The 26966-nt window shown below is 39.6% G+C and overlaps 2 protein-coding genes across 5 annotated transcripts; one reads left to right on the forward strand and one right to left on the reverse strand.

The window, feature by feature from the left end:
- Positions 1-751: 751 nt before the first annotated feature.
- Positions 752-13388, forward strand: LOC115679746 (lysine-specific demethylase JMJ25-like). Its single transcript, XM_056311790.1, has 13 exons — positions 752-1346; positions 1802-1917; positions 2714-2813; positions 2896-3037; positions 3324-3387; positions 3466-4219; positions 4796-5125; positions 6147-6827; positions 7329-7401; positions 7983-8068; positions 11298-11417; positions 11855-11916; positions 12952-13388. Exons 1-13 carry the CDS (start codon positions 1146-1148, stop codon positions 12977-12979), a joined length of 2757 nt encoding a protein of 918 aa, XP_056167765.1. The 5' UTR covers positions 752-1145; the 3' UTR covers positions 12980-13388.
- A 503-nt stretch (positions 13389-13891) lies between these two features.
- Positions 13892-22410, reverse strand: LOC115679755 (CMP-sialic acid transporter 2-like). Of its 4 annotated transcripts, none has more exons than XM_056311799.1 (16): positions 22005-22400; positions 21275-21492; positions 20575-20691; positions 20177-20233; positions 19205-19282; positions 18316-18360; positions 18145-18204; positions 17850-17969; positions 17656-17733; positions 16822-16891; positions 16521-16628; positions 16174-16307; positions 15991-16070; positions 15620-15665; positions 15466-15526; positions 13892-14450 (listed from the first exon to the last, which is right to left on the reverse strand). In XM_056311799.1, exons 2-15 carry the CDS (start codon positions 21440-21442, stop codon positions 15476-15478), a joined length of 1212 nt encoding a protein of 403 aa, XP_056167774.1. In that variant the 5' UTR covers positions 21443-21492; positions 22005-22400; the 3' UTR covers positions 13892-14450; positions 15466-15475. The 4 variants fall into 4 exon arrangements, 3 of the variants coding, with proteins under 3 accessions (XP_056167774.1, XP_030459328.1, XP_030459313.1); XM_030603468.2 differs by having other exon boundaries at positions 13892-14323; positions 21275-21486; positions 22005-22394; XM_030603453.2 differs by having other exon boundaries at positions 13892-14323; positions 22005-22393.
- Positions 22411-26966: the final 4556 nt, after the last annotated feature.

Here is a 26966-nt window from a genome sequence, read left to right on the forward strand (position 1 = left end):
TTTATGGAAAATGACTTCCGCTTCTTCAAAAGCGGAAATCATTTTCCGAGCCTTCTTCTTCTTCTTCACTAAGGTCGCTGGCCGCCGCCGCTGCCGCCGGCGGCTGCTGGCCGCTGCCGGCTGGGCCGCTGCTGCCGCTGGCTGGCCGGCCGCTGCTGGCTGCCGGCCGCTGCCGGCCCGCTTGCCTGGCTGCCGCTGCTGGCGGCGAAAAAATATTTTCCTAAACTTTTTCATATTGATTACCGAACACCGGAAAATTATGTTTCGGGAAAACATTTTCCAGGAAAATGACTTCCGGAAAAATATTTTCCAAAAGGAGAATATTTTCCGCCAAACGAACGGAGTCAATGTTTTAACCATTTCATCATCACGTTGGAGATATAAAAATAATAATAAAAAAATCACGTCAGCATTTTTCCTTAGTCAAGTTGGACGGGACTAACAGAAGAACTCGATTACACCGACCTGATAAGTTCTAAGACATGATTACACTTTCTAAAAAAGTTTCACGACTCAACTATACTTACTTTCCTGATAAGTTTCGTCCCACTTTCCATTCCTGCATCCCCCAAACCTTTAAATACCAGGAACTCCTCCTTTCTTGTTCCAATTGCTCTGCAAAAACGCTCTTCTGTCGTCGCCGCCTCCCCCATCGCACGCGCGGCGTTCGGAACATCGTACGAACGGCCTGTCATGTCCCCCTCTCTCTCCTCTCTTCTCTCTCTGCGTCTGTCTTCTGTTCTTCAAACCGCGCAGAAACAACGCACACGCACACGCACACGCACACGCACGACCACCGGTTTGGATCCTGTGTGCTTCCCACTATAGATCACCCCACCACCACCACCTTCTCCTCTTCCCTCGTTTGCACAGACACCGATAAAAAGGAGAACTCAAATTTCCAAATTCGTCTCTCTGTATCTCTCTCTCTCTGCGCGCTCCCGAAATCCCTCCAAATTCTCCCGCCCCGCCCCCGCCCACTGTAAAATCCGTAATGCTCGATTCTTTTATTCTAAATTCTTTCTTGTCTGCGCCAATAATCGCGACCCTTTTCGATTCTTGCTACATATAACCCCCGCCCACAAGCAAAACCTTTCCTTTCTTGGACGGGCTGCTGGAGTCCTTGGTCGGGAGGCAAATAACACATGGGGAAGAAGCTCCAGAGAGCGAAGCAGCAGAACGGGACCGCGTCGGAGGTCGGCGAAGATTGCGGGGTCTCCTCGAGGACTCGGAGCGGCGGCCGGAGAGCGGTGGCGGGCGAAGCGAAAGTGAAATCTCCCGCTGATGGGGAGAGCGACGAGCTCAAGTTCCCCAAGCAATGCCGCGCGAGGCATCGGGATGAGAATGTATGTTTTTCTGGGTCGTGGGTTTTGAGTGTGATGGTGTTCTTGTTTCCTCTTTTGCTTGGGTGAGATCTTGTACTTGCGAGTTCGAGAATGTATTTTTAGAAGCTGCAACTTGTTCTCGTCTTGAATTGGTTTCTTTTTTTGGGTGGTTCTTTGGAATGAGAGGTCTTGACTGAGTCGGTTTTAGGTATTGTTTCATCAGTGTCTCCACATTAGATAAGTTTCTTGAACAATATTTGAACTTTCTGCTATTTTTTGGATTGTTACCTTCGTAGTAGTTTCTTTTAGAAGGTAAGGTACGGACTGATCCTTGTCATCTTGGTTGCGTTAAGGATGAATTAAATCTCCAGTTGGTTGTGATGTCGGAAGTTTTGCCGAAAAAGTTTGGTTCGTTAACTACCTTAGAATGTATCAGTTTGAAGATCGGGTTTTCTGTGGTTTGGGCTTTATTTTAGGGGAACGCGGTGGAATCTACAATGTGTCATCAGTGCCAGCGGAATGATAAGGGAAGGGTAGTTCGCTGTACGAGGTGCAGGACAAAGAGATATTGCATCCCCTGCGTAACGACTTGGTAACTGCTCCTTTAGCTTTTGTTCTCTGTGTGTATGGTTGATCAGAGTTTGGGTCATTGCTAGGTTTCTTTTTCACCCTCTGTTTGTTCAAGAATATATATTGCATTTTTAACCGGATTAGAAGTTTAAGGAAGTATACATGTCATTTTCATTTCCAATTGCTGTCGATACGTACTGCTGAGTTTTGAATCATGTGATAGTAAGCAGTTTTAAGGACAGCGGGAATGCTTAATGAAAGCATTTTGTGGGAATGCGTGCGTTATACCTCTTCTTGTGTATCTTTAATGGGCTGGCTGCATTATACATCCGTGACACTCGTGTTTTTTATGCTGATGGGTTCTGTTTGTTGGACCAATTACTAATGTTTGTCAATGAGCCCTTTCTGTTCATGCTGAGTGATTTGAGATGAATTCCATCCCTCGTGCACACAAGTGCATGCACAGAGGACTAGTTGTTGCACTGAAGAATATTATCACTTTTACTAAACCTTGATTCTTGCTGGCAACTGGTTTTGATGCTAAATAAGGCATAAGGCCCAATATCAAAGAAAATCTACTGGTTAAATTGTTCCTTGCTCGAGTAGGAAGGTGCTCCTGCCCCCCTTCTTTTTGTTTGTCATCAGAATATCGAAGAGTCTTTTAAATTGCTGAAGGATGTGTTTGCATAATCCTCATCGTTTTGTTAGGTGGTCAGTGCTCAGGCATGCTGAGAAACTTTCATGGTCATATGCAATCCACTTCTTAGCAATTTTTTGCAGTCATGATCTCTTGACTCACTATCGGTATTCAAATGCAGGTATCCTCAATCAACAGAGGAGGCCATTGCTGAGGCGTGCCCATTTTGTTGTGGCAACTGCAATTGTAAAGCATGCTTGCGCCTGGATGGGTCACTGAAAGTCAGTTACTTGATCTTTTCCTCTTCGTTGATATGTATCTCTCTTGCTGGCTTTAACTTTGGTTCTCTGTGTTTTCCCCCAGAAAATGCTTGACGCTGGACTAACCTATGGCAATGATGAAAAGTTGCGACACAATGCATATATCTTGCGACTGCTTCTTCCAGTCCTGCAGCATGAGAATCAAGACCAAACGTTGGAGAAAAAATTGGAGGCGAACCTTCGAGGTCAGCTTTTTTATGTGCCAGCACAAAGTAACATACTCCTGATGTTAACTGCCAATGCTGGAAGAGGCTGTTGATCTTGGAATTATTTGTTGGTGATTGTTTCTTGTGTGCTCGATATGCTGATTTCATAAAAGAAATGGTTATGAACTACTTAATTATTTTTCTCGTAAGTATGAAAAAATGTTATTTGTCATATGCGTAGTTAACAGAAGGATGCCTGTTAAGAGTACTTTGTTTTGGGGAGATTATAGTGTCGTGGATAGTGATTGGCTTTATTTTGTGACAGGCTTATCATTATCAGAGCTAAAGGTTCAGAAAGCAGACGTTGACGAAGATGAACGTGTGTACTGGTATGGGGAGTTTGCCATTCTTTTGTATTTCAGTTAGCTAAGTATACAGCAGAGTTGACTTTATCACAATACCTGCAGCAACAACTGCAGAACATCTATATTTGATTTTCACCGAAGCTGTCCAAACTGTTCGTACGACCTCTGTCTCATTTGTTGCCGTGAAATCCGCGAGGGTCACCTCCAGGGAGGTGAAGAGGAAGTGGTCACAGAATACATTAATTATGGATTTGGCTATTTACATGGTGGTAAGCCTCGCCGTCAAAGTCTAGAAGAAAAGGTAGAGGTTAATGTCAATGATGTAGCTACCTCAGATGACAATGCAAAGTCAGCATCGGAGTGGAAAGCAAACGATGATGGAAGCATACCTTGCCCCCCGGAAATTATTGGTGGTTGTGGAAAGGGTTTGCTCGAATTGAGGTGCATATTTCTTGATAATCTGCTCTCAGATTTGGTTGAAAAAGCTGAGGAATTAGTCCAAGGATATGATCACTCGGAGATTCAAGAGGATCCTGGACATCGATGCTCTTGTTTCACATCAGATGGCATCGTTGACCTCGCTGGTGATAAGTTGAGAAAAGCAGCCTCTCGCGAGGATTCCGATGATAATTATTTGTATTGCCCAACAGCTAAGGACATCCAATCTGAAGATTTGAAGCATTTCCAGTCCCACTGGACCAAAGGCGAACCTATTATCGTAGGCAGTGTTCTTGAAACTGCATCCGGATTGAGTTGGGAGCCAATGGTCATGTGGCGCGCATTTCGTCAGATTAACAATATGAAACACGGTCAACACTTGGATGTGACTGCAATTGATTGCTTAGACTGGAGTCTGGTTAGTTCATTGTATGACCTTAGGTTGCTTTATCACAGTGAACCTAAACATGCCAATATTTCCCTCCTTCAACTTGTGGTATCCTGAATCTGATATTTGACGATCTTCTGTTTAATTACATGTGCCTATTAGCTGCTTCTCTGCACATGCAGTTTCATGAAATTTTAAGAAATTCTCTGGTGAAAAATCAGAAAATCACGAACAAGGGTTTGGTCCAGGGTGGTCCTCCCTTACCAAGATCCAAGAGGTTTTGGCTGGTTAGACAAATTGAAACTTTACTTGATCACGGGATCATTTATGATTTTTAGTGTTAAGGTTATGAATAATAAGACTTGAGGAATTTTTCAGTTAATAGCCTGAAAATGAAACCAAATTTAGACTTCCCATCCTTTGCTGGAGTAATGCTATGTAATTAGTACAATACTTTCTGCACTCATTATATATAGAGGCTGAGAAAAGGCATAATAGTAGGTGCAACTCAAATTGCTTTTGGAAAGAAATTTGTTGGATAATCTGGTGATTTTTTATATTAGCTTCCTTATGGTGGTCATATTTCTCCGGTTGATGATCCTGCAGGTGGATATAAACATTCACCAATTTTTCAAGGGATATACAGAGGGCCGATTTGACAGTAAATCATGGCCTCAGATACTAAAGTTGAAGGACTGGCCACCAAAAAATGCATTTGAGGACCGATTGCCACGCCATGGGGCTGAGTTCATGACTGCGTTGCCTTTCAAGGAATATACGCATCCTCGCCATGGAATTCTTAATGTTGCTGTGAAGTTGCCCGATAATATATTGAAGCCAGACCTTGGGCCGAAGACATACATTGCTTATGGAGTTCACCCAGAGTTGGGGCGGGGTGATTCTGTTACAAAGCTTCATTGTGACATGTCTGACGCTGTATGTCCGCTATTCTAACAATACTCTTAATCATTTTCCTCTTTCTGGCCTTATTTGGGGAGACTGCAGACTCTATCTGCTTCCCAACTGAACTTTTCTTTCAGTTCCTGAGGATACAAGAATTAGATGCTTAGTTGTGCTGGTGTCTGATTCATGGTTTGGTCTTATGGACGTTGCTCATTGATAGTTTTTAGTATAATCGGACCAGTCCTGCTGATATTTTGGTTATGATGTTATACTGCCTGAAACCAAGTAATAGACTAAACATGGATAAGGAAGCTGAGCCGATCAAACCTCTGCAGTCTGGTCTGCTTTGTTTAGTTCAAAATTTCTTTATTATTCTCCTTATGCTCTTGCTTGGTGTAGTTCTTCTTGCCAGGCTATAAAAAGAAATTAATGGGTTTCTCTTCATTATACATGCAATGTCTAAGCTTTTTCTAGTCGAAGTATTCTAGGGTGAATCCAGATTTAGTATCCATGAACTAGAATTGTCAATTGTGTGTTCTGTCACCATAGTAAGATACTTTTTCGACTCTTTAGCTTTTTTCTAGATGAAGCATATTACCATATTATTATTATTTTTTTAAAGATGATAGTTTTTGGCCCTTTTGTTCACTCACTGCTTTGACTGTCGTGACATTGCCTCTAGTGTCATTATTCGATTGCATTGATTGTATGTTTCTCTGGGTGATGCCAATTGTGCAAGGATCCTGCATCTGAAGGCGTCTCTTGGTTGTGGAGTGAAGCATGGTGTTTCTCACTTCGTTAAACTTTTCAGTCTTTCTTTTGTTCTCGCTATATTTTCCAGTATCACAACTTCAGCTTCACTTTAGTTTCGCAGTCACAACTAGAGTTTTCACCTTCATATCAATTATCGACTGCCTTGGAACGGGGGAAATTTCTTGTCAACGCTTTATTGTTCATTCATTGAGGATTTATCTTGTTTTCCCCTTTTGTGTTGTTTCCTCTTCTATTTTGATATTCTTGTGTTAGATTGAATTATTCACATGTCAATTCTCAGGTAAATATCCTGACACATACAGCAGAGGTGGTTCTCACTCCTGATCAGCTTCGTTGTGTTAACAAGTTGAAGCAAAAGCATCTTGCCCAGGATAAACGAGAGCTGTATTCTGATTCTAATGTGGAGGAACAGGGTGAGGAGAAAAAGCTGTCATCAACATGTGAGACTGACGAGGTGGATGTAGCATTAAAGAATGGCTGCATTAGTACATTGCCTGGAGATAATGACCAGCTTGTTTGTGAAGTTAATGGTCTAAAGAGTGATTCAAATGACAATAAGATGGATTTATCAGTGGACCAGGAAGGAAAAAGTGAGTCCCTAACATTAGAAGAGAAATCTGTTTGCAATCCTACTGAAGCCGGTGAGACAGATGGCGCGACGAAAAGAGGTCCAGGCAGGAAAAGGAAGAGAAGAAAGCATTCTGGTGGAGTAAAGTCGAGTAAACTCAAGGTTGAGATGGATGACCAGGAAGATCTGACTGGTGAGGAAATAATGGGTTACCCAGATAACCTGAGCGAGAGTAATGAAATTTACCTGGATTCGGCATTGGAGGGGATAGAACAGACAGAGGGAGGTGCACTTTGGGATATTTTTAGGCGACAAGATGTTCCAAAGTTGCAAGAATATCTTATGAAGCATTTTAAGGAGTTTAGACACATCCATTGCAACCCTCTGAGCGAGGTAATCCTTGTCTTGCAAATAGAAGCCCATGTGGTTTAGTTACTGAAAGTATGAAAGTAGTAGTGCACATGAGTGCTTCTGTCCTCTAAGAAGTGTAGGACATATTTTGCAATCTGAATTTTGACCTTTGATCAAGAGTCTCAGAGTCTTTTCATACAGTCAAGTTGTTTGAATTGACTAGATACCGTGCTTTTAGATGTTGAGAGTCGTCCCTCTCTTTTTTCTAAAAGCATCTGATCTAAAATCATTCGTTACGATGTTACAAGTGCAAGAAAATAGCTAGAAAATTTGAAGCCAAGTAGCTAGTCAGTGGTTCGTGAAGTTTTCGCAAATGTCATCTGATTTGCTTTTCTAAGTTCCTGTGGTACTAAGGACCGGAAAATAAACTAGAGTTGAGTTGATTGGAATTGTCTAAATTTGTGAGAGTTGATCTCACTCTGATCTGCATTTCATCAGAGCAGGCTGTAACATGGGATATATAACCATGTTTCTCCTCTGCAGGTTGTCCATCCAATTCATGATCAGACAATGTACTTAACTTCAGAGCACAAGAGGAAGCTTAAGGAAGAATATGGTTAGTTGGTCGTACGTTTTGTCTGAAGGAGGTCCAACATGCATGTCAACTTCATAAAGAACTATTGTTAGTCAAGAATGGAAATAGAAACAGAGATAACGAGAAATGTGAGAGAGAGGAGCTCATAGAAAAATGAATATCTGATTCTACTGTACATAGAATTCCTTGGATGATGGTGGACCGAGAATTCAAGGTCAGGGATGGTGAGACAACTTTTCCATTAAAAAGAATTAGGATGGGCCGGGCTATTACAGCCCCCCATAGGTCTTCCAATGATCTCACACAACCTCCATTTATCCAATACAACTTTTAGAGTTAAAAAGGGTCTAACATTATAGAAAATAATTATCTGATTCTACTGTCTGTCAAATACCTTGCACCTGCCCCATTTATACAATCCAACTTGTAAAGTTGGAAAGGGTTGTTAAGTAGTAGATCACTACCTATCACAGAACCCTTCGGATGTAGCACTATCCTTATTATCCTCATCCCCATCATTCCTGGCTCACTCCATTTATTTTATTGATCCAGCAGCTACGATTTTCATTGCTCTTGACATTATTCCTGTACAATTAATGCAGGAATTGAGCCCTGGACATTCGTTCAAAAACTTGGAGATGCTGTTTTTATTCCTGCTGGCTGCGCCCATCAAGTTAGAAATTTGAAGGTATATAATGCATAAAATGGAGATTTCTATATTTGAAGTTTGCAATTTATTGTGAAAATTAATAAGTTGGGAAGCTTAATGTTACTAATCTAAAGGTAATGCATGTAAGTAGGTTTCGCTTTTAAAGTGCATCTAGATGATGTATAGGACTTAAAAGACGAGTACAATGTTTAGAACCTTAAATTAACCTTGAGTTCAATCTTATACTCTTAAATTCGTTCTGGATCAGAGTCTGCCAAAAGGGATCTACTCTAACCCATTTTAACTCGATTTTGATTTGTCTCAACTATCATGAGAATAAGATCCACTTGTAAGTGAGGCTATAAATGGAGTTTTTGGTTCATTGCAGTTTAGTTTGTAATATGTCACTGCCCCTTCTTGGATTTAATACCAGCTAAGCCTACACTTATGAATTGCTTGCTTCATGAGTGGCTTATGCATGCCCAATTCCTCTACTTACCACATAGATGGGTACCATTCCCATTGACTTGGCAGTTCCATAAACTGAGTCGGTTGACTTGTAACCTATCCCTATTGATTAGTTTTACTGTGGACCAGGGTTACTGATATTGAGGGACGGCATATATCGTACTTTTTTGTACATATGGAATTCACATGATCTTGGGACTTTGAAAATGTATAATTGATTGCTTAATTGCGGCGAGTATTAGAAGATTGGTTGCAAGTAGTGCACACACTACAATCGCTAGAAATTATGGAAGCCTGTGTGGAGATTCTGAAGGCAAACACAAACCCTTGGACTTGTCAAAAGGTAGTTACAAGGATGAAGATTTTAATGCGGATAAAAGTCATTTCCATGATGGTGGGTCTATTCATAATGCAGGAATAGGTGGATTGAAAGGTGTATTGCCAATCTTAATGACTAAAATTGTGCCGACTAAGATTGTTTATAATATTGGTATAGTAATATGATGTGGCAAATTGCAGATAGATATTTTAACATGTAGGTCATATTCAACACTTAATAAAAGTTTGCTACATCACTTAGCATGCGTGTTTTTTTTATTAATCGAAGTATATCTCAATCTTAATAATGGAGGAATCAAGATTGAAGTTGCAAACTTTTTTAGTAAAAAGCATGTCGGTGATTATATAAATTGGCAAGCAACTGTTGAAACTTATTTTGAGTAAACATCTATGGCCAAAGAAAGGTGTTTGTTAAGCTGAAGCTGAAAACTTGAAAGTGGTCGTGCTTCTATCGTGGATATTTTAACAAGTAGGTCATATTTAACACTTTATAAAAGATTGCAACTTCACTTAGTATACCTTTTTTTTTTATTAATTAAAATATATCTGAATCCCAATAATGAAGGATTCAAGATTGAAGTTGTGAATTGCTTTGCTTAAAAGCATTTCTATGACTATTTAGATTGGTAAGTGACTGTTGAGACCCATTTTGAATACATTTATGGCCAAAGATAGAGAGGTGTTTGTTAAGCTGAAGTTGAAAACTTGAAAGTGGTTGCGCTTCACTCGTGGAAGAGAGTTGAGGAGCAGCAGCCCCTTATAGAAGAGCTGAGGATCAGTTCATGGGAGGACATGAAAAGCAATCATGTAAGCAATTCTTACCGGCTGATTATAACATGGCATTGTACAAGAAGCTTCATTCTTTGACGCAAAGGAACATTTTAGATGAGGAATGCGCTTTCAAATTCAATAACCTATTGATTTAAGTTGGGTTAGCCGAGACTGACGACCCAATGACCTCTCATTATTGGTGTGGTTTGAACGAGTCTATCAGAGATGAGATGGAAGTGGTTCATGTGCATAGTCTTGATGACGCTTGACAATATGCTTTAATGGCGGAGAAGTCTGTCTGGCACTACGAGCCAATAAGGTGATTATTGGATCAAAGCGATGAAGTTGGAGTACAGAGAACTCCATGTCTAGAGTTTAGAAAACGGGGTTTATTTGAATCAATAAATTGCAGTAATCAATAGAACTAAAGATGGCTAATTATGAGGTTAAGGACCAATTATAATGACAGAGTAATCTTGAAATCTCAGCCCTTAATTTTATTAATGGTCTCTTAATCAATGCTATCAACATCTTTGATCGTCACATGTCAGCCACATTATTCTAATGCTCCCTTTGGGAAAGGAGAGAAAGGCGAAGGAATCAAGATTTGGATGGAAGTTTTGAGAAGTTTTTGAAATTTTTTTGTGAGAATGAGAAGTGGGGAGTTTAAATTTTCTCCCCTATCTTTAGTGTCCCAGATGGAGCATTAAAATCATATCCAGACATTGGAGTTCAATAAAGAGATACAAAAATTTCTATATTATCAATAAAAAATAGATAAAAACTGATTGCTTTATTAATGTTTTCAGCTTATTCAATGCACCCACACTAACATTTACCACAACGTTGGAATTATGTTTGTCCTCTTCAATTAAGGATGTGGTGTCCTCATTGTTTAGGTGCAACGACGGTTCTGCAATTGGGCTGGTTTGACTTAACAATTAATTTAAACTTTCTTTATCAGTATTGTTCTATGCTGGTTTTAGGGACAACCTGCTTGGTTTCCCCTTCTCAAGATGCAAAATCGAGTAGCACCGGTTTCATTCGTGCTTCCTAGGTTGCAACTGCTGGTCTTACTCGGGAACCATCCAAATCGGGCTGATTCTTGGGAAAGCCAGCTTTGAATTAGTGCAATATAAATAAAATTTACCTGATAAATTCAATATGAAAACAGGTACCACTTGACCAAGGGAAGTTCTTCTGTTTAAAAGACTTAATTTTATGTTATATGATAATATTTACAACTCTTGTAAATAAAAATGAATTTGGCTGACTGGTCCTGGAACTAGCAGGTTTAGAACGGCAGGTTCTTAACTTGGCTTGTTCGGCTGTTGGTTCTAAAATAAGAATTGGAAGCAGGAACTGCTGGTAAGACACGAACCAATCACCCTCGTGGTATCGGTTTCGCAGTATGGAGTCTACCAATTTTGTATAATAGTATGCTTATGTCTTGAACAACCAGCTTTTTTTACCACCTCCATGAACTCTGTTTGGCACTTTCTGGTTTTGTGTTCCTATTTTGCAATTAGTGATGTGTCTTTTATTGCTTAGGTGCAATTTAGTGTCTGCTATCTCAGAAACTACAACAATTTGTTTTTTATCTATAGTTTCTGTCAGATGCATCTTATGGATTGATCATGGTTGCGACCTTGTACAAGTTTGCTGATTGCGATCTAACCTCCTTTTGTAGTCATGCATCAAAGTTGCGCTTGACTTTGTCTCACCTGAAAATGTAAAGGAGTGCCTTCGATTAACAGAAGAGTTCCGTGTACTTCCTGCAAATCACCGGGCCAAGGAAGATAAGTTGGAGGTATTAATTCTGTGGACTTTGTTTATTCTTGTGCATTCATACACATGCGCGCCTGTGCGCAAAAGTTGGAGGTATTGATTCTATGCACTTGTGTGTGTACACAATCTTAAGTATTAACTTCCCTTGTTTTGGCTGCGCATGGTCCTCCTAATTTTTTCCCCTGGTTCCTCACCTTCGTCAGTTTCAAGTACAGTCAGTACTTCCTTAAGGCACCTTCTATGATTGAATCACATTTATTCTAAGATAGTCAGTGTCCCTCCATCTGCCGTTACTAATGGTAGTTTCTGTGCTATTTGACAATCATGTGTCAATCGTCTTTGTACATGATGCTGTTAAATCTAGGAGATAAATCTCTTGCTTTTCTGGATTGAGTTCTAAGATCCCCAAATTAACATTTTTCCAAAATGTATCAAATGTTATTTATTTTCCATGTCTAGGTGAAGAAAATGGCTGTTTATGGATTGAAAAGGGTTGTGAAAGATCTGGAAGCACTTTCCAGGTAAATGGATACACGCAACTGGAAATCACTTTCTTTTTATTATTCAATTAGTTTCTTTTTTATTCTCCAGTAGTGAAGCTTTATTGGAGACTGGATGCATTGTTCTCATGCCTATAAAAATTGAAGACTATCTGTGTACCTGCTTCTGGTTGATTGATTACCAATTTAAGATCCTTCCTATTGTTCCACCATAGTTGAGTACTGGATGTTGAAATGCTGATTCAAAGAAATAATATGCTTGTTACAGTGATCAGCATGCTCTGTGAAGCTATAAGCTTACTCTACATAGTACCAACTCAGCAAGATCAAGTGCTTTTGTAGTGTTTGTGAAGCTCGTACTAGAAAATGAGAGCTATTAGAGTCCCAAACTTCTTTGATCAGAGACTTGGCAAGACATTTAAATGGGTTTTCCCTGCTAAGGTTAGGATGTTGATGAACATTTGCAGAGGAAAAATCATTGTAAACTAACCGGAACCGTGCATTTTACTTAATAATTGAACATTGCATGTGATATTAGCAACTGGCTCTAAATGAAAGCACTAGGCTGAAATGATCAGAGCATTGTTTGGCTAAGTGAAGAGGTACCTGGGTATAGGCTGGTTTTAACAGTTTCATATAATTCTATTTTTCCATTTCATACTCTTCTAGAGAGATAATTTTCTTTACTGTTTTAATTTTCCTACTATTGACAAATCCAAGGAAAATTTACCATGAAAAATCAGGAGAAATACTTGTGAAATTCACTTTACATGAAATTTATTCATAGATGGAACTGTTGGAAGTCATGTTCTGCTATATGCATTTTGTAACCAAATTGATGGTAGGATCGGCAGTGTGTGATGCCAACCTGTGACCTATGCTTTTCTTTTTTTGTATATTTTGTGATGATCTCATGTCCATTAGGGCGGTTTCAACTTCTGTTTTTCGACTGCATCGTTCACTAAATTCTTTCCTTGTTCTATTCCTCTAGCAGTGGCATTTTGTTCATTTTTTCCTCACCAGCTCTCTTTTCTATTTTGTTAAATAATGACGCAGGAAAGATCGAAGTAAAGGAAGATCCTGAAAATGGAAACGGGGTCTTGATGCACTTTTTTTTGGGTTGCATTGTTACTAGTGCCAGATAGGTGTTTTTTTTTTGCGGAGAGATTGGCACCACCGAAGCCTTCCATGTTTGGGATGATCCTTGCCGATTGATTGATAACACAGCTCAGTTTTGTCCTCCGATTTTTGTAATTCTAGGCAGGCGAGGACTTCCGGAGGGAGGAGGGGAGGGGTGGGGGAGTTGAGAGTATCATGTTCTGTAAAACTAGCTTTTTCTTTTTGTGTGTTTTCTCTGCCGACCACGCAATGTATTCTGTGAAGCTGGCATTTTGGGTATGACAATTCCATGCTGTGTTGTATAATTTTGCACCTGACTGAAGAATCTCCTGTAGTTGAGATATGAATCGGCTGATTGGTCTCCTTGGTGGCAATTCTCATGACTTTAGAGCAATATAAATAGTGTGAAAAGCGTGTCAGATGCTTTTGGTGATGGATGTTTTGATATTGTTCCATTCTTCATTCTTTCCTGGCCACCGGTGTCTCGTTCGGCCCAGAGGACTCGGGTTTCGCTGCTGGCATCTCCCTTTGGCTGGTAGGGATGACAGAGACCAGACGTTGACTCCTGGTTTGATTACAAAAAGTTTTCTAAATGGTGCCAAACGATGGACAAACCCGCGATATGAAGAATGTTGTTCATCATTGTTTGTTGAGATTAGAGTTTTGAAGCTGTGACAGATTAGCAAGCTAAATTCAGAAGAAAGAAGGTTAAAACTAAAAGACAGCAGTTTGATGAGTCTATTTGTCAATGTACTAAGTTTTAAATGATTCATTCGTGCTTGACTAGCAGCATCGTTGGTCCATATATGGTGCACTTTAAGTATAACTAAGCACTCGTATGGTCAGGAGCATAGAGAAGCGGAAAGCTAAAAGTCTGTTCAACAAATATATAAGCATTTGATTTCTATTCCTTTGGAAGAATGAAATTGAAATGAGAACCTCTGTTGTAACAACCAAAAAAAATTAAAAAAAGAAAGAATACATATTTTGAGAAACCTATGAAAAGTAGAAGCAAAAGACATTTCTCACTTTGTCTTAAAGAATACATGTAAGAATGATAGGCTTTACATTGTCTGCAACAAAAAATACAAGAATCTCGATGGCATGGGACCTTATGCGCTTGCTATCTTCTATCCAAAAGAAAAAATGCTTCGAGCTCTCCCAAACAAAAAAGCTTCAATAGTGGAACCAACCGGATGACACTTGAAAAACCCTCAGGAGCAGCACGTATTGTTCGATTATTCCATACCTAGTCTGATAAATGGCCATCTCCGTACCATTTGCTTCCTAGACAATGCCTTAAAAGTTCCTGCAAAGGCAAAGCAGTTTTACTCGGAACCAGAAAGCAAAATATTTCATCATGTCTATGGCCTAGGAGCCAAAGGTCTCTCTCTCTCTCTCTATGCGACACCACATCATCACCATGGAAGGCCAAGCTAACAAAAAAATTAAAAACACCATCACTTAAATACATGCATCAACATTTGGCTAGAAATCTGACCAGAAACTATCAACATGTAATCATTATAAGGAACTGCAAAAGTCAACGCATCAGGTACAGCATTTGAAATTCACTGACTCGGGTGAAAGGCTACAGCTTTAACAGAGAGAGAGAGTGAGAGAGAGAGAGGTGACAACAGGGAGGTGAAGTGAAGAAATTGAAGAAACGGAATAAATAAAATAGGCTGGTTGGAGTGTTGGACTAATGATTATATTTACATGTGCAAGTCATAATGTCGCCTGTGGCGGATAAGATACATGAAAGACTGTCTCTAAAAGTAACAAAAGAAGAGTATCTGTTTCCAGCACCAAGTTCAGGTGGATGGACGAGATTTGGACCGTCTGACCAGTACATCATGCAGGACTACCAGATGTGACAGTCCAGATCTATCCAGTCCACATGGACACGATGTACCCAAGTTTTCCACTCGGGAAAACCCATACCTTCTCTGTACACTTAGGGTGCATTTGTTTCACTGAAAACTTCATCATACAAGAAAATATTTTTCATTAAAATCATTTTCAAGAAAAAATTTCATGAAAATGGTTAGTTTTCATTTGTTTGGTGGTTTAGGGAAAGTGATTTCTTTCTTACCAGAAGGGAAAGTCATTTTCCCCCAATTTAAGCTTGTTTTCGGTTTCTGAAAAACTTTTTTGGTAGATCGATTAGTTTTTTTTAATCCAAACACCAGAAAGTCGGAAAATAATTGTCCAGAAACAGTTTTCCTTCAAACAAACGAAACCTTAATGCGAAGTCTACTAGCAGTAAGACCAACTATCAGTCTCATTCTTAAAGCTCTCTAGCTAGCTTTACTGCAAACATCCACTTTGCCAGATCCGTTTTGGGATCTTGAGAGATAAAAATCTTAAGTATACCAGTAAGCAAAGTCTGACAGCAGACACAAAAGAAGTACAAAGTGAATCTGAAAAATGGAAAAGGGAGTATCAGACCTGATGTAACCTATCTGGGAAGTAGAGGCTGTTTCTCATCAGATCCTACCCGATGACTAGCCTGGAGTAGGCAAATAAATATAGATAAAGATTAACAGATGAATGAATTTAAGAAGGATTAGAAGTTATTAGTTTAACAAGACAAAGCTCATACCTCTTCATTTGCTCCCGCTGCCATGTTTATAAAGGAATCCTTAGACCTGGAAATAAAGAAAGATCACTAAACTTAGATTGCAAGGCAAAGACCTGCCATATTTATAAATGATCACTAAACTTGGGATCATTTCTACGTGAAATATTCTAGAATTCTGGTAGGTAATGGCCAATAATTTCTTTGATCATTTCCATCTATGTAAGATTCATTGACAATAATACATTAACATAAGGTAACAACAGCATCAGGAACAATTAAATCTGCATTATCAACAGATAAGTAACTCCAAATACAGGCACTAGAACCACATCTTTATCACTGCTTTTCCATGAGGTAAAGGATGTAGAAAGATGAATAGATATTGGAAATACCTGTGGCTGTCATGATGATCAATTAATTCCAGAGTCCCATTTTGTGGTGGATCTTTGACCTTTGAAAGGGGTGAAAAGAACTGAGGGAAAGATGCAGAAGCACTCTCTTAGCCATATGGTTAACTTTATGAAATTTGATCAAACCCAAATCTGTACAAAGAAGCCACTTTCATCCACAATTACCTGATGCATTGATATAAACACAACGGAAATTCCTAAGACGAAGTTGGCAGTTAAAGTATGACCAAAGAGTGCAGCTGAAGCTATGCCGGTGAATATTGTGGCAACTGTTGACGAGTACTTCTTCAAAATTGTATCTATTTGCAACCAATGCAGAAATTAGGGGAAAGAGACTAATTCCATCAAAGATCTAAGAAAAGCCGAGGATGCGAGTGAGACAAAATTAAGTCAAAAAAATTAGAAGTGACAGACAGATCTGTTAAGCATAATATGATCACTTCAGAAGTTAGAGAGTTCTAACTAAAGATGCGCAAAATATAATAAGCAGAAAAAGCAAAACAAAGTCAAACCTGCGTATTTGAAAAAAAAGGAAGATAAAATTCCTTGGGCTGCATTATTAAAGATTAGAAGCATGGTAGCTCTTGAATGTCCTTGCAGGATGTCAAAGCTGCTAGGACCTGAAAAGAAAAAGCAATAAAAAACTGTAAGTATTTTGCAATATATTAAAAATTGATTCCCATCAAATTAACGCACTCAAGGATGTCATCCAATAGAGCGAAGACATAATGCATCACAATCAAATAAAAGAAAAAACTTCGGACATAATGCAAAGTTTATGTACTAAACAGCTTCTTAAAAGCATGCCAATACCTTTAACAATGGCAGTTCCAAGAATTCCCATAAAGTTAAATATAGCACCATATCCATATAAAAATATATTCTGCAAGAGGAAGAATTAGAAAAAGGGTATAAGATGAGACCCACAAAGCAAGAAAAAATAAAAAAAAAGTAACAAATGTAGTACGAAAGAGATAGCACAAATATAGCCCGATATGAACTATTTGGTTGAGATGTTTCTCCAAAATAAGTGAGAAAATCCCTGGATATGCAATGTGAGCTCGTTCCTAACTTAATTTTTTGGAGTAAATGGTGTCCACATGGTACCAGAATGCACGTCAAGAATTCCGATGCTATCACTCATCTGTTTTTCTTTTTTTCGAATTTTGGGCCTGCGATTGTCAATTTGACATGGTCACATCCATCCAATGTTCAATGTATGAAAATTTGGCTTATACACAGGTGGACATGTCAAGAAAATGGCCCTTAAAAAAATCAACCATAGTAGCTACTTGAAATGTTTCTGCAAAACAAGAAATACACCAGACATTCACCGCGAGTCTGTTTCCTGACATCTCAATCTTTTGCAACAAATGTCGGCACCAAAGCACACAGACCAATAATTCCAATCCTATCATGCACTCTTTGTTTTTTTTTTAAGGTTTTTCTGCTTGTGTTAGTGGATAGATTTGGACTTGTGGAGGACGACGCAGGTCAAGAAATATGCTAGATTGTTATGTCTTTTCCTAAACTTTTAGGATAGTAGATCTCTAGCAATCTCCATCAGCATATATTGCAACATGGTGTAGTCTGCCAAGATAACAAGACATAGGAGCATCGCAAAATTATACATGTTGCAAATATTACCTGAAGGTATATACTTGTATCATATTGACTCTTCAGAGCATATTCATTATATACAGAGGCGAGAGACGGAACTGTGATCTGCAAAATAAAACATGGGCTCCCCTTATGATGAAATAAATCCAGGTACCAGACAAAATAGTCCAAAAGAGAAGCTAACAACGAATAAGATGAAAAGGCAACAAGAAATCGCTTACAAAAATAAATGTATAGATGTATGCACCCGTTCCAACAGTTAGACCCAAAGCAGGTCCTTCGGGTAGTGAGCGCAGCTGATTAATGCTAATCCCAATGAGCAAGAGAGCAAGAGCTTCCCACTGCCAATAGAAAGATATTCAATTTACATGTTCAAATAGTAAAGATGGTGTATTGTGCCTGCTAAAAGAACCTTTATTGACATTGTGGAATCAACTAAATGCCCCTCCCACCCAAAACCCAAAACTTCGTCTGAACTGAAAAACAAAGGAAACAGGATATCAAAGCCCAAATTACCTGAATTATGGAGAATCTGCGCTTCATTATTATTTTCAACAAAACTGCAATAACCAGAACCTGCAGAATTTGTGATAACATGAAATTAGGAAAAGCACATTGAGTGAACTCTGACAGCCAAAACTACTATCAAATGGAAAAACAAGAGAAACAGATTATGAATTAGAGTACCTTCAAGTTGCTTAGCATTTTCACTGTTGCGGGATTAAAGTACAACTGCAGAAAAATGTAATCCCAATTATTAGTCGCCAATCTATGTAGAAGCTGCAGCAACTCCAACATTAACAACAAACCAAGTCCCCAAAAGAATGAATAAGGGCCAACGCTATTGCTCGAAAGCGGCACAAATTTTCTAGCAGTAAGCAAGGTGTGTCATTAAATGATACTCCGCTTAAAAGTTCAAGTGCAATCACACAAACACACTAAGCATGCGTTTAACATTCCTTATATATTAAGATCGTACATAGGAAAATACACTTAATATTCATTAATACGTATATATAGGCAATGATTAAGAATCTATAAACATGTCAATCATAAAGCACAATCAGTCATATTATTATGTTTGAGCAAACTTGTTCACTCCATTTAATTTTAACAACTTGTGTCAAACCATTTGTAGGAAGAACAGCATATCATAAGAGAAGCCAAATGGACACTCACTAACAAACTTGTCATTTAAATTTTATTATCATCATAAGTGTGTGGTAGGCTTTCTTCTTATGCGCATGTGGCGATCCATTCCATACTTAAAACTCCCCTTTCAATAAGGTTCACTTGTAAAGCTACATTAAGACTTCCATAAATTTCTTGGTCATGTACGTAAAAAAATGCCTTTTGGTATCAAATCACGTCCTCATTTCCAGCATCAACTATTTCAGGGTATGGTCAAACTCATGATTATAAAGAGAATTAGGTTAGTTGGTACTCAAGGCTGTCTTAATATGTACGATGAGGGAGGGCAAATGTAGGAGTCAAGCCAAAGATCTCTTAGATCATGATAAGGGCAGAACATCACTAGGTCAAGCAGCATATAGATATGTCAATGAAGCAAAAATACCTGCATGATGAACTTCAAATAGTTATTGATGGCATAGAGAAGAGCTGGAACAGCAAGAAGCACATTGCTGCGTGCTGCCTACAAAGAGATGAAACTTGTAAACAAAAATCAAAACAAAAGCTAGGCCAATTAAAAGGATGGCTAAGGCTATGTTTCATTGAGATATATCGATCTGAATTGAACAGATCGTGTGCAAATGCTTAGTTGCTGAGAAAAAAAAAAAGTAAAAGGACATCCTTCTTCCAAAACATTCTTCAGCCTTCCAAACTGATATCTTTCAAGCAAAAGTATTTATCGTGTCGCCGACACCAGTCCATGACCTAGCAGGTAAACCTAATGTTGACCTGCAAGTTTACTGGTGGGAGGTGACCGTGGAACTAATCTTGCTGCTACAGGCCACTAAGCGATTCAGTGCTATACCCCAGCGAAAACTGCAAACTCCCCCATCCTTCATCCCATGGGCATAATAGGCACCCGCGACGATGCCCACATCCTCCTCATACATGCCTGTTTCTTTCAGTTCCATACTCTGCAGTGGCTACACTATTGAAAGTCCATTATAGCGCCACCGGGCCTACTTAGTGCCAGCTCTTCGGCTAGTAGTCATGTGAGTCTTTCCCTCCTCTGTAGCAGTCTCAATGTGGTGCTAGCTAACCGTCTTACAACTTTTATTCATCCTTTTGTTGATTCCCTGATTTAGAATACCAGAAACTCAAAGTACAACAGCCTAGGTTTATAGAAGTAACCACAACAAGGAGAATGTTAATCATGCAAGCGCATATTCTATGTTTACTTGCAAAAGTACTCATTGACAATTTTGTAAAAGCAAATGACAGATCATGGTGCAAAAAACTGACATGCTAACTTTTCCAATGTAAATTTATTTAAATGTACTCTGTCAATAGAGTAAAAGGCTTGACTTTAACTAAAAATACATAAAAACTAAGGTGGATTAAAGTATCAAATTGGTACCTGCACAAAAGTTGATATTGATAACAATGGCTTCTCTCCAACTTTTTGATGCCTTGCCTACAGAGTAAATTGAGACGGCAAGAACTTAGCATGAGATATAGAAATAAAATGCAATTATAATTTTTTTTTTGTATTTCAGACAATACCACTATCTTCTAAACTCACCCTGCCCCTGACCCTCCCCAAACCCACCCACCCAACAACTCAATTCCTGACAAGCTGGTCTTTATTTGAGCAACAAAATCAATGTACATTACATGCTTATTAACATTATCAACACAAGAGACAATCCTCCTTCCACAGTCTCAAATCAATTGTAATATTATATACGAAAAGCTGGACAACATGAAACTTTTGATGTATATTGAGTCAGGAAAAAAGAGAAAAAGGAAAAGTACCTGGAACAAAAGCATAACAATTGCAAACGCCAACTTTGCAAGCTCAGTCAGAAAATTAACGCTGATCGGGCTAAATTTGAACTTTCCATCCACCTTGGACATATATACCAAAACAGGCTGGCAGAACAGAAGTCATAAACACGTCAGATGGTCTTTGCACCTTCTAAAAGCATGGACTAAGATCCTACAAGTAGACTATCAAAAGACAAGCCAAAAATCTAATTCCGTAGTTTACAAAAACACAAAATGGTAAAAATAGTCAACCGTTTGGGAGAACCAATGACTCAATAGAAATCATGAAGAATAATGCTTGTTTTTTTTTTAAAACATACAAAGTCAACAAGGACTACTAAGCGAAGTCAACGACAAAACGTAATGTATGATTGATTAATACATCCAGTGAAACGTCAAGTTTCTAAAACCACACCAGATCCATGAGGATACTCAAGCATTTCATGTTTCTAGAAGCGCATTAGGACAACTGAAGGAATATAAGCTAGTAGATGACTGTAAATACATATTCCTTTGAGAACGGATGGGGAAGAGGACGAAATGCTTTTACTAATACTTCGTGCGTTAATTCAAGAACATGCACTGCGCCTTTTGCTACTAATTTGTGGGAATGGCGGAAAAGGTTTTCCTAATGAACCAGACAATCCAGGGAAGGAAAGCAAAAATTGATATAAATGAGAGTAATTACCTGTAATCCAACTAAGACACAATCCCCGACCACCAAGAGGGTGTTGAGGGCACGCTGCTTGGACGATACTCTGCTTCTGTGCCGGTCATAGGCCTTCGATATGGTTTTGGAGCTTGGTGACAAAAGCTTTGAGTGGCAAACGCTGCATTCTATAATCCCGTTCTTCATTGATCTGATCTACCCCTAAAATGTCACGATCTTGCCAGATGTATCTACAGCTAAACTCCAAAATCAGTACAAAATCAAGTAGAGGATTAATTCAATCTTCATCATGAGAGAAGCAATTCCCTAAGACTTGCATTTAATGTCAAAAACATGATCATCAATGCCTCAAAACAATGCTAGATGCTCGCAGGACAAAAATCCGGACTCATCAATAAAGACACAATTGTAAGACCTCTAATTCATTACGATCATCAACTCAATCCAATGCTTCATTAATATCAAAAACTCAACCCGAACGCCACCATCACGACCAGACCTCCACCAGATCTCGCCTTCAACCCAACACGACGCAAAGCCGCCTCATTTCCACGAACCCAACTTTCAAAATTCAAAATTGACGCCATCCGAACGGCAATCCAAATCGCAGAGCGCAGATCTCACCGACAGGGAAAAGCAAAACTCAAGCACTCCCCATGCGACGGTCTTAGAACCCGAAACCGCGAGCCGCGCGCGAAATGCCCCGCGCCCCCCCACGACCGACCGAGCGCGAAGCGAAGAGACTCACCAGAACGCGTCGCCTTCCTCGGGATCGCCCACCCGCCCGGCGGCGCCGATTCACCGGCCGGATCGCAGCCCCGGCCCCACCCCACCGGACCCGACCCGGAGCTTCCCCTCCGAGCAGGCGAAGGAAGCGAATGCGCTTTTCGAGAGAGGAATATGCAGAGATCGGAGAGAAGGAGAAGAAGAAGAAGAAGATGGGGGGAGATTCTCTCTCTCTCTCTCTCTCTCTCTCTCTTCTTCGCTTTCGGCTTTTGAAGAACTCAACGGCGAAACGCGGTGAGGTGCTCGTGCGCACCTCGCTTTCGAGGACCCCCGCCCGAGCTGCGTCCGGGGGAACGGTGACGGGCCAATCAGGTGCGAGCTGCCACAAGGTGGGGACCAATGGGATTTCGCCGGAAGCCGCGGGTGACGGGGACCCCGGGTGACGGGCGCGTCGAATCTGAAAGGTTGGTGGTGGGACTCGTTTTCGTCGTTTTTTCGGTGAGGTCAGCTGTTTCTTTCGCTTGAATTGGTCGGAGAAACTGAAAATTCACCTACAATTGAATGATTGACCTTATCTCGGTCGGACCATGCAATAGATAAATTCAAAATACAATTACCTAAAACTTGTACATACATCGATGCATCTTGTTTCGATCGAGTTGATACTGAATAAGAGCACGTGCAATGTTATTTGGAAGAACAATTTTTGGTCGAGGCGAATGATTAAACAAGTACCGAATTTGTCGTTCGATAAAAAAATACTAAACTTAGACGGAAGGAGAATTAATTTCCTAGAACTGATTTAGTAGATACTAAATATATGGAGGAAATGAGATGTGGAGTCGACAGCATGGCAAGGGTTTTTTTTTTTTAATCGAAAGAGGATTTGATTCATTTGTTATAATTAACATGAGAGGAACATAGAAATGTTCCAATTAAAGCAAATTTCAAAAGAGGTGCAAAACAAAACAAAACTAATAAAACAAAAAAGTACATTAGCTATAAGTACGCTCTCATCCCAAAAGACTAGATATGTCACAGTATACAAAAAAAAATCTATAGCCGATCACCGGAACCATTACTAATGATGGACACACGCCAAAATCTTCCTATTCAGAAACTACAGCTTGCAGTGCGTGCTTAGATTTGGCCTCCCCAACACTATCGCCATACGGAAATGACAAAAACAACAATAACAACATGTTGAACCGCTATAGATCGAACGGCTCTAAGAAACTCCTAGATCTAGATTTAGATTGAGAGAGAAAAACTCCCAAATTTTGATCTACACGTAATTTGGGAGAAGAGAGCTTCTGCATGGCAAGCGATTTAATTTCCTAAAACTAATTAAAATTGCAATTAAAGTACAATTAGACTTTCCAAAAACTATATTGATAGATTGCCAAGTCAGCAAAATTGACAAGACTCGGAGGAAGAAGAAGCACGTAGAAGCACGAAATTTGCCCTATTGGCCCTAGATCATCCAAGTGGAATTTCTTTAGTTGGGGTCATCGAGGGTTTAATTATTGGGAGCCTAACGATTTGGACTTATCATTACAAGACTTTTAGTAAGAATCTATGTGATTCATAGATTGATAAGAGCGAGGGAGAAAAGATTGATATCCAAGATTCACAATGATTCATCCTCTTGGTTACGTCATCTGTTCAAGCAGGACCGTGGTTCTCTCACTGTGACGAAGGACAATAACTCGAAAAGAATCGTCTCGAAGAACATTACCTAGAACGTTATGTTCAACACCATGGAGTAATCTTTGAGGATCAATGCCAACAAGGTTTGAGATTTTTTTGACTTGTCAAGCATTCTTCCACTTCGTTTTAGCATGTTATTCATATCCTATGAAAGTGTAATTGTCAAATTTTATGGGATCACTGCCGACTGTTCTAAAAGTTTAAGCTGTTAGATGAATGTGTGGTTAATATTTAGATATTCTAACACTCTCTCTCAAAGATCAAAGCCACTTCGGAGGCCTTGTATGCCCAATATTCGGCTACTATCACCTTCATTAACGACGCCCCCCCGCTGAAATCAACCGAACGCAATCGTCCCAAGTATGTGATTAGGGAGATTGACCTTGTGATTGTCAATCGCATCCTGTTAGACCTACGAGTTGTCGATCCATTCATCTTAGTACTTCTAACGAGACCTGGATTTCGGAGTTGCGTGATGGCCCCAATCTCACCGAAAGGGTATGGTTACTTTAAGGAAGGACGAGGGGCAACACTAACAAGATGAGGTTTGGTATTTTCAGGTTAGATTTTGGCCTAAGTGTGGAATAAGTAATTAGGAAGGGAAATAGGGGTTTGAAAATAATTGAACTCAGAACATTCTGCTCTGATACCATAAAAGAATAAAGGTGTTTGAATGTTGATCTTAATGTATAATTTGTTGAGATGATTTCCACTGTATAAAGATATTACAGAGTATCACACTTTGTAAGAAAACAATACAACATTGGAAAATATTACTAGAGCTGTCAATCCCTTGATTTTAGTATATTCAAGAATCTATTGTCAATCTCTTGATTTTAATATCCTTTAAGAATTTGCTTGTGATTTTGATTGACATCTTTAGATCCTCAATTTCCAATTTGCGACATAAGTTTCCAAAAGCATTTCTAGGTAATGGCTTTAAGAAGAGATCAACAATTTGATGCACAGACGGAACATACTAAGTCACAAGAGTTCCGCAAGCCACTTTCTCTCGCACATAACAATAATCTAATTCGATATGTTTATTTTTTACATGAAACACGGGATTAATCAACATATAAAGTGCACTAATATTATCACTAAATAATATTGGTGGACTTGAGAGATGAATACCTGAATCTCTTAAAAGGAAAGATATCCAAGTGATCTCTGCAGCTGATGACTTTATTTCACAATACTCTACCTCAGCACCAGATCGAGCAACCATTCGTTGCTTCTTAGCACCATAATATATCATCACTAACTAAGAAGGTACAAAATCTTGTAGTCGATTGTCGAGTCAATAGGCAACCAGCCCCATCTTCATCACAAAAGGAATACAAGTCCATAGTTGACCTAGACAAGATTTGCATTCCTCGATCTATTGTGCCGCCGGCATAATTCAAAATGCGCTTCACAATATAAAGATGAGTCACAGAAGGCTGATGCATGAAACAGACAAAATTGATTGAAAAGCACCAAGATACTTTTGAAGAGATGAGAAATTAACTCTATGACCATTTTGGATTTGTCGATGTTGGAAACAAACGCGGAAAAAAAAAATACAGAACACAAGGATTTACGTGGTTCGATCACAAGGTGATTTACGTCCACGGGCGAGGCAAAATAAGATTCCACTATAATCAAAGAGAGTACAGTTTTCAAAAGTCGAAAAACGACTTAACAAAACCTCTCGGCTCACAAAACGAAAATCTCTCTTAAAACAAAATTCACTCTCTATCTCAATGAGAAAACCTAGCCGCGGTATAAATAGGGCTCCCCAAAAAATTTCCTCGAGGGCGTAGCCCCCGAACTCCCCGAGACATTTGTTTGCTTGCTCCAGTTTGGGCGGACCGCCATAGAGATTTGTTCGCTTGCTCTGGTTGCGAATCAAATCTCAATTTTTTCTCCACTTTCGGGTCGCACAAAAAATATGTCGGGTCAGGTAATGAACCGGACCGAGTACATAAAATTCAAGACATATTTAATAAATCTCCACCTTGGCTTGAATTTCCCAAAATAAAACAATCAAGAAACCGAACACATTCTCTCGGCATCCCTAAGCCTACGTGAGCTAACTTAGTGCAGGAAACAAGGACTGCAACGAAAGAACATATCCACTTCAAAAACAAATGTAGAACTGTCATTTACCTCGCCACCAAAGCCCCATAAGGGGCAAACTCAACCAAGCATGCCGATCAAGTTCAAGCAATGCTTAAACTTGTTGGCGGGGACTGGCTTGGTCAACATATCAACAGGATTGTCAGCTGTACCAATTTTCTTTACCGTCATATTTCTCTCAGCAATTACCTCTCGAATAAAGTGATACCTGACACCAATGTGTTTAGTCCTCTCATGATATGCTTGATTTCTAATCAAGTATATAGCACTTTGATTGTCACAAAAGACATGAATTGTCTTCCGTTGGAGCCCAAGCTCCCGAACAAGATTCCTTAACCAAATTCCTTCTTTCACGCTTCTCGTCGCCATATTACTCTGCCTCCGTAGTAGACAAAGCAACCGTCGATTGTAAGGTTGACCTCCAACTAATAGCCGAACTAGATAGTGTGAAAAGATAGCCGTCAAAGATCTCCTCTTATCGAGATCACCTGCAAAATCGGAATCCACAAATCCCACAACTGAGGTACCGTTGGAACTGTTTTTATCAAACACTAGGCCTAACTTTGCAGAACCTCTAAGATACCTAAGTATCCATTTCACTGCCTGCCAATGGACCTTTCCAGGATGCGCCATATATCTACTAACCACACTAACTGCCTGCGCAATGTCGGGACGAGTGCATACCATAGCATACATAATGCTACCGATTGCACTGGAGTATGGTACACGAGACATCGCAGCCTCCTCGACCTCTGATTGAGGTGAATGTAGAGCTGAGAGTCTAAAATGGGATGCCAACGGTGTACTGACGGGCTTAGCGTTTTGCATGCCAAATCTCTCAAGTATTTTCTCAATATAACTCCTCTGCGAAAGATATAACTTCCCTCCTTTCCTGTCCCTCTGAATCTCCATTCCTAAGATCTTCTTGGCAGGACCCAGATCTTTCATCTCGAACTCCTCACTGAGCTGTTTCTTCAAGATCAACACATCTGACATGTTCTTTGCAGCAATGAGCATGTCATCCACGTATAAGAGAAGATAGACAAAGGATCCATCCGAACCCTTCCTAAAGTAGACACAACTATAATAGTTGCTCCTATGATAACCGCTCCCTATCATAAAGCTGTCGAATCTCTTATACCACTGTCTTGGT

Source organism: Syzygium oleosum, unplaced genomic scaffold (assembly GCF_021117445.2).
Source record: "Syzygium oleosum isolate NSW1041296 unplaced genomic scaffold, Sole_v2.1 Sole_v2.01, whole genome shotgun sequence".
Taxonomy (NCBI): Eukaryota; Viridiplantae; Streptophyta; class Magnoliopsida; order Myrtales; family Myrtaceae; genus Syzygium; species Syzygium oleosum.

Bases quoted from the DNA above. Each gene is read 5' to 3' on its own strand.
- LOC115679746 (XM_056311790.1), top strand. From the start codon at position 1,146: ATGGGGAAGAAGCTCCAGAGAGCGAAGCAGCAGAACGGGACCGCGTCG. The intron at 2,814-2,895 runs GTCAGTTACTTG...GTTTTCCCCCAG, and splicing joins GCCTGGATGGGTCACTGAAA to AAAATGCTTGACGCTGGACT. The intron at 11,418-11,854 runs GTATTAATTCTG...TTCCATGTCTAG, and splicing joins CCAAGGAAGATAAGTTGGAG to GTGAAGAAAATGGCTGTTTA.
- LOC115679755 (XM_056311799.1), bottom strand. From the start codon at position 21,442: ATGAAGAACGGGATTATAGAATGCAGCGTTTGCCACTCAAAGCTTTTG. The intron at 16,892-17,655 runs GTAATATTTGCA...TTCCTCTTGCAG, and splicing joins ATACAAGTATATACCTTCAG to AATATATTTTTATATGGATA. The intron at 16,071-16,173 runs GTAATTGTGGAT...TCTTTCCCTCAG, and splicing joins TGTTTATATCAATGCATCAG to TTCTTTTCACCCCTTTCAAA.